The 6,680-nt window shown below is 28.6% G+C and overlaps 1 protein-coding gene across 1 annotated transcript; it reads right to left on the reverse strand.

The window, feature by feature from the left end:
* Positions 1-935: 935 nt before the first annotated feature.
* LOC107959607 (transcription factor bHLH18) lies at positions 936-2,655 on the reverse strand. Its single transcript, XM_041081571.1, has 4 exons — positions 2,335-2,655; positions 2,012-2,158; positions 1,130-1,507; positions 936-1,010 (listed from the first exon to the last, which is right to left on the reverse strand). Exons 1-4 carry the CDS (start codon positions 2,653-2,655, stop codon positions 936-938), a joined length of 921 nt encoding a protein of 306 aa, XP_040937505.1.
* Positions 2,656-6,680: the final 4,025 nt, after the last annotated feature.

Genomic DNA, 6,680 nt, shown 5'->3' on the forward strand with positions numbered 1-6,680 from the left:
TTTTCTTTTGTGTTCTATTACATAAAAGAAGTGGTTGTCTCATTGTAGCAGTTAACCATTTCTTTTGCATTAATGCAAACCTTATCCCAAAAAAGGTTGTGATAATGTTTATTGTTACGAAGGGTGTGCTTGACAAGATTTATTTGTAAATGACATGGTTAGTATGCTCAGTTGAATGAAAAAATGAAAGGATAGAGAGAATAAGTGAAAAAAAAATGAAAAGAAAATAGATTTTGACCATGTTTGATAACAGATTAAAGTGAGAAAAGAAAATAGGATGAATGATTATTTTTTATCTTGATGCAAAAAAATCATTTCTTTCAAATGTGAGAAAAATGTTTATTAATTTAAATTTATCCAATTTTCAAATGCTTTTTTTTTCTTTTCATATTTTAAGTCGGGAAAAAAAATTACTTTTTGCATTGTTCCTACCATCTATGTTTTTACCAGGGCTGTAAGATTGTATTTATTACGTTATTTTGTAATAATTATTTATAATATTATTATATTAAATACAAAATTTATTGTTTTATTTGTCTCCTTAAATTTTATATAAACCTAAGAAAGAAATATTGTTTGTAAAATTTTTTGGATTCTACACTTTTACTTTGTTCGATGGCTAATCACAAAAAAGATTATATCAAATTGAAATATCATGTTATTTTTATCTATTATTAATAATTTAATGTGATTTCAATATTTTCATACTTAATTATTGAAAAAAGAAAGTTTCATACAAATTCCCTCTCACTAATCTTTTTAGCTTCAATGGAAAAGAAATTAAATAAAAATCTTTAGCAGCAAATCGAAAACCCAGATTCCATTATTAGCTACAGAAAATCACGAGATGCAAAAATAAAAATGAAAGGAAGAGGGGAAAAAATCTCTATAGAGTTTATTTTCCCTAAGATCACATGGTTTTACAAAGTTAATTATCACATGAAGTTGAGCAAACCCTCTCGTAGGGTTTTCACAACATCCCTCAATGTCATCGAAAACTCATCTTCCATCTGCAATAACCATGAAAACATTATGGCCTTAAGTGAAGGGCTTGCTAATAATATTTTTACACTAGTTTATATAAGCTAGATTTGAAGAGTTATAAACTCCGGCAGTGCTGTAAGATTACCTGAGCAACAATGGTTATATAAAGAGTAGCTTGTCCAAAAGGCAAGGCATTGCTATTAAGCACGGAGAGATGAAGCTTTTCTACTTCGTTTATGATGTTTGATATGCACCCTTTGTTGGTCTCGCAGTGGATTCTAATCAGCACATCTTTGTTTGAAACTCTTGCTTCGATGTCGGGGAATGGGTTTTTAGATTGGGTACCGAAGTTCTCATCAGAGGAAGATGTTTGATCATCTTGCGCGTAAAATTGGGTGGTCTTCTTCACAAATTTTACTGATTCCACTGTTCTCTTAGCAACTTGTTCCTCCAGCCTTGCCTTTCGCTCTTGAAGTTGCTTCAAGTATTCGATAGCGTCTCCAAGAACTGAATTCTTGTCTTTCTGCAATGCGCGCACACACACACATATATACATATAAGCTCTCAAGATAAGCCCAAATGGCCAAATGCTTTTTTTTCTTTTGAAACTATACCTTCCTTTTCATGAATTCCGGAAGTTATTGCATGAAATATTTATATTGTATGAACTATAAAATTAACTACTTTTAGGGTAATTTTCTTGCTTGTATCTCATATCTAAAATCCGTGTCCATTACTTCTTCAGAAATAGTTCTTTAAGAATCCTCCAAACGCATAAAATTACTTTGAAAAACCTATTCTTAGCGCTCTCTCTCTCTCTCTTTTTTCCGAAGAAGCGCCATTTTATGACGATTCTTCCAGTGAAATCATGGAATTTTTAGTTACGGTAATATAACAAAACAGAATTTTTTTGAAGAAAATTTCAAAGCTACAACTACCTACAGTACTTGTTCACTACAACGATTAAAACAGTAATCTTTGAATATATAGATTATAAATTACATGGGAAAAGTTTTTGAACTTGTACCTTTTTCAGGCCAGGAATTAGTGCTGCAAGAGATAAGAAGCTCTGGCTGATCTTTTCACGACGTTTTCTTTCAGCAAGTACATGTTCTTGTGCCAGTAATGGAGCCCTAGTCAATGAACCCACCATCTTTGAGACCTGCCCCCAAATTTAGTTCATCAATAATTTTTCTTCTTAGAAAATTAAAATAAAATGGAACGACACTAGTATTAGATTCATATATGGACGTTGGTATTGAGATAATTTTCTGAAGTTTTACATAATTGTGTCGGCTAGATACTCTTGTCCGATACTTTATAATTGAGCTAGTGTAAATACATGCCAACCTCAGTTTCGGGTTTCAAATCACAATCTACACCATAATATAGCAGAGATGAACTGGAGTTGTTGAAGGAGATTATATGGGAAGATGAAGAAGAAAAAGAAGCTTTTGGCGGTGCGATGCAAGAACTCCAGTTGTTGGTCTTGAGTTGCTTTAATGGCGGCCTTTCCAAGACGTCGAGCTGATGATGAGAAGCTTCATTAATGGATGAACCATTGATTTTTGGATAGGATGAATAGCTTTCAGATTGGAAATTGAAATCATCAAATGGATACTCAATAGGGTTGGTCGTTTCATATTGTGTGAAAAAAGTGGGATCCTCCATTTCCTGTAAATCAAATATACACAACAGTGATTTCCATGAAAGAAGCTCCTACAAAGAGCGCCATGAAAACACTAAATTCTTAGAAATTAAGGCACCACAATTAATTAAAAGCTTGGCACCCCATAACTATATTTGATTTGACTGAAAATATGATAGAAAATCACAACATATTACAAAGAAGAAAAAAAAACCCAGTAATTAATAAAGGAATTCCCAGGCTAAAACAGTATAAAATGGATGAATATGAAGTTTAATTTCCGAAAATATGCCTATAAAAGATTACCTTGAACATAAACAATGAAAGTGTTGGATATGTGGTGTGTATAAATATATATATATATACACACACATATAAAGGTTACGTACGCGCTTCCAAGTATATGGCGTTCTCGCAAGTGTGAAAATTCGTATCTTTTGACTTTGTCTTTCGAATTTAATGTCTCATCTCAAAAAAAGTTCTTTTTATAATCGTAATTTGATATTTGATTTATATTCTTTTGAAGTGATTTACATGAATTAATTGAGTTAATGTGGAACACAAAAATGTTGAAACTTGAACAAGCCTATGTCTGTGTATAGTTGACGAACGCGTAAGCAAGTGAAGAGACATGTCCCTACAGGTTAAGTCTGGGTCATAAAGTAGATGCAACATTTTAGGGACCTAAAATCAAAAGACAAAAATATATGGGGTGATCAAAACTGGTTCAACCTTCCACACCCCGCATTCATTTCTGAAATTTAAATTTTTAATTACATCATAATAAAAAGAAATTAAAAAACATAAGATGGTTTTATTTCAGGTTATTTTGTCAAATAATATCCACTTTTAAAACAATGTAAACTTGTTTATTGGATTATCCAAACTTAAAACATCTTTCTAATTTGTTTTTAGGGTTTGGATTGTAGTGTGTGTGTATATATATTATGGTCAAATGGCAATGAAAGATTTATATTCTGTTAGGTGTTAGCTAGAACAGGGATGGATTTATATTTTTATACTAATTCAACATGAAATCTCGCTAATAAAATCTTGGTTTAATGGATTTTATTATTTATTATAATCCATGTTGGATCATTTATGGATTTTATTCATTTTTTTATGATTAATGTTGGTGATAATTATTTGAATATCTGTCATTTATATTTTTAACTTTAAAAATAAAAAATAAAAAATAAATTAATTATCAAATATGTTCAAATTTTAATTCAATATAATTTATTTATTTCACCAAAAAAATATATATAATTTATTTACCCTTTTTAGATATCGTATAGCAATATAAAAGGAAATATTCCTGAGAAAAATTCATTCTTCGTAAGATTAAAAAGAGAAATATTGTAGGTGAGTCGTCATTAGAGAAAACGATAGCTTTTTACTTTGCATGTATCCCACTTTGGCTCTTTCAGCTGAATTTCATTTTCTTACACCAAAAAAATGATTAATTTTGGGATGTTTGAAGTTCGGCATTTATTATTTCTTTAATGCTACTTCAACCACGACAAAAGTTTTGTCCTTTTTAACCATCAAATTCAACAAAAAAGAAAAAAAATCACAATTAGATTATTATTTTAATTTAATCCTTATTTTTTGTTATTCACTCAATAGTTTTATTTATGTACAGTGGGAAGCTGGAGGGGCCAGAAGATCCTTGACATCCCAAAATTGGTACAATTGCTTTAGAGTACTTTTAAAAATTATAAAAATTTTATTTTAGCCTCTCAATCACTTATATTTTAGTTTTGACTCCTCTAAATAAGGGCAAAGTCAATAAATTCTTTTAGGGAAGACTAAAATACAATTTTACCTTTATTAATTTTAAATTTAAATTTAAAATTTTTAAATGACCTAAATAGATAATTTTTCATTTTACAAAGGACCAGAATCCTTACCAACCCTCCTTACTTCACCATTATAAAAACTTTCACACACAATGAAAATCAGTAAACATCTATGAAAAAAAATATATTTTTTTGTTACTATGAAATATATATTTTTTTTATATTTGTTATATTAATTTTATGAGTGTTTAAACATATTGTGATTATATCGTATTTGAAGTTATTATTGTAGGTAAAATATCATTAAATAAATAATAAAATGTTAATTATTATGGATGGATGTTATCTAAAATTTAATAAATTTAATTTTATGTGGTGGTTTAGCTTGGTTTTGTTTAATGTTATTGGGGGCTTATTTGATATAATATTCATTACATCATGATGTCGTAGTTTCCAAGTAGCTTCAAATCCGACATTTTTATATTATTTATTGCCACTTAACAACAAAGAAGACAGAGACCGCACAATCACATGACAAACGTGATTAGACTTTCTTCGAGAGAACAAATAAATACAAGACATTTTTTTATATTTATTAATCTACCCTTAATCTTGTAAAAGTTTTCAATCTATATATAATATATAATAAAATATAGTCGGGGCATACATGCAAGCAAAGGTGAGGTGGAAGTATACATGTTATTAATCCTTTAATTAAGTTAGTATCATGGATTAATTAGATATTAGTTTAATTAGATAGTAATTTAAATATTATTATTTTATAAAATAATTATATTATTTTGAGAGTATTTTTATTTTTTTATATTTTTAAATAAAAATAAAAATAAAAGTACAATTTGAACTTATAACATTATGGTTTTCAATAATCTTACTTTATCATTTTAACTAAAACCTCATTTGTTTTTTATATCAATTTTTATGAATATATTTGTTACATAAATTTATTTTCACTCACATTATAAGTGTGTCATAATCTATTTGAATACTTAAGCAAGTTAGAGAAAATATGATAAACTTTCTAAGATTGAATTTTTTAAACGGATGTAACATTCAAGTTAGGTGATTTGGGTAACAAAAACATAGTTTTGATTCCACTTTTAGTCAAAAAAAAATTAGGTATCAATTTGTGAAAAAAGTACAATTTAGGTACCTAATTCAAAGAAGCGTATAATTTGAATACCAATTTTTTATTTAAGCGTATATAATATCATGTAGTGTGATTTGATATAGTTTAAGATTCTAGTAGCCATTAAAAGTAAAGTTTTATATCATACTTATTTAGAGATTCTGACTATTTTACGCTACATATTTATCTACATGCCAAAAGTCTAGGAAATATAATTGTTCAAGCCAATCAAGATCTAATCATGACAAAGCTAAAGCTATTATTTTCCTCCTCCATAATCTTCATGAAGGGTTAAAGGCAGAATATTTTACCTTAAACATCAAGTTGAATTGTGGAATAATTTAAAAGAAAGATACAACTATAAAAAAAAAGATAATAATTTCTAAAGCTCGTTATGATTGAATGCATCTCAGATTGCTAGATTTCAAATAAGAAAGTGAGTATAACTCTGTATTATTCAAGATAAACTCTCAATTAAAATTGTGTGGATAGATAATTACGTATGCAAACTTATTAGAGAAAACTTTCTCAACCTTTCGTGCTTCTAATGTGCTCCTACAGTAACAATATTTTGAAAAGAGTTTTAAGAAATACTTTGAATTAATCTCATGCCTTTTAGTAGTTGAGCAAAATAACGAGCTCTTGATGAAAAACCACAAAAGTCATCCCACTAGTTTTGCTCCATCCCAAAAGTGAATGTGGCGGTACATAGTAATTCTAAAAGTGAAAGAAATTATAGTCGTGGTTACGATTGTGATCATAATTATGGACGTGGTTAAGGATGTAAAAATTACTGTATCATGGTTGTAATATTGACTAACAAAAGAAGAATAACATTGAAAAGAAAGAGAAAGATGGTCTAATCAATCTTTCGAAAAGTACAAAAAATCTGTTCTATAGATATGATATGAAAGGATATTAGTTGCATACTTGTCGTACACTTGAACATCTTACAAAGCTATAACAAGCCTTTTTCAAAAAGCAGGGAAAGAACGTTGAAACAAATTCGACTTTATGACTTCAAACTTGGATGTGAAATATTTTTTTCGAAAATGACGTTGGAAAAGTTGGGGATGAAAAGAACATCTTATTATTATTA

The sequence above is a fragment of the Gossypium hirsutum genome, chromosome A11 (assembly GCF_007990345.1).
Source record: "Gossypium hirsutum isolate 1008001.06 chromosome A11, Gossypium_hirsutum_v2.1, whole genome shotgun sequence".
Lineage (NCBI taxonomy): Eukaryota > Viridiplantae > Streptophyta > Magnoliopsida > Malvales > Malvaceae > Gossypium > Gossypium hirsutum.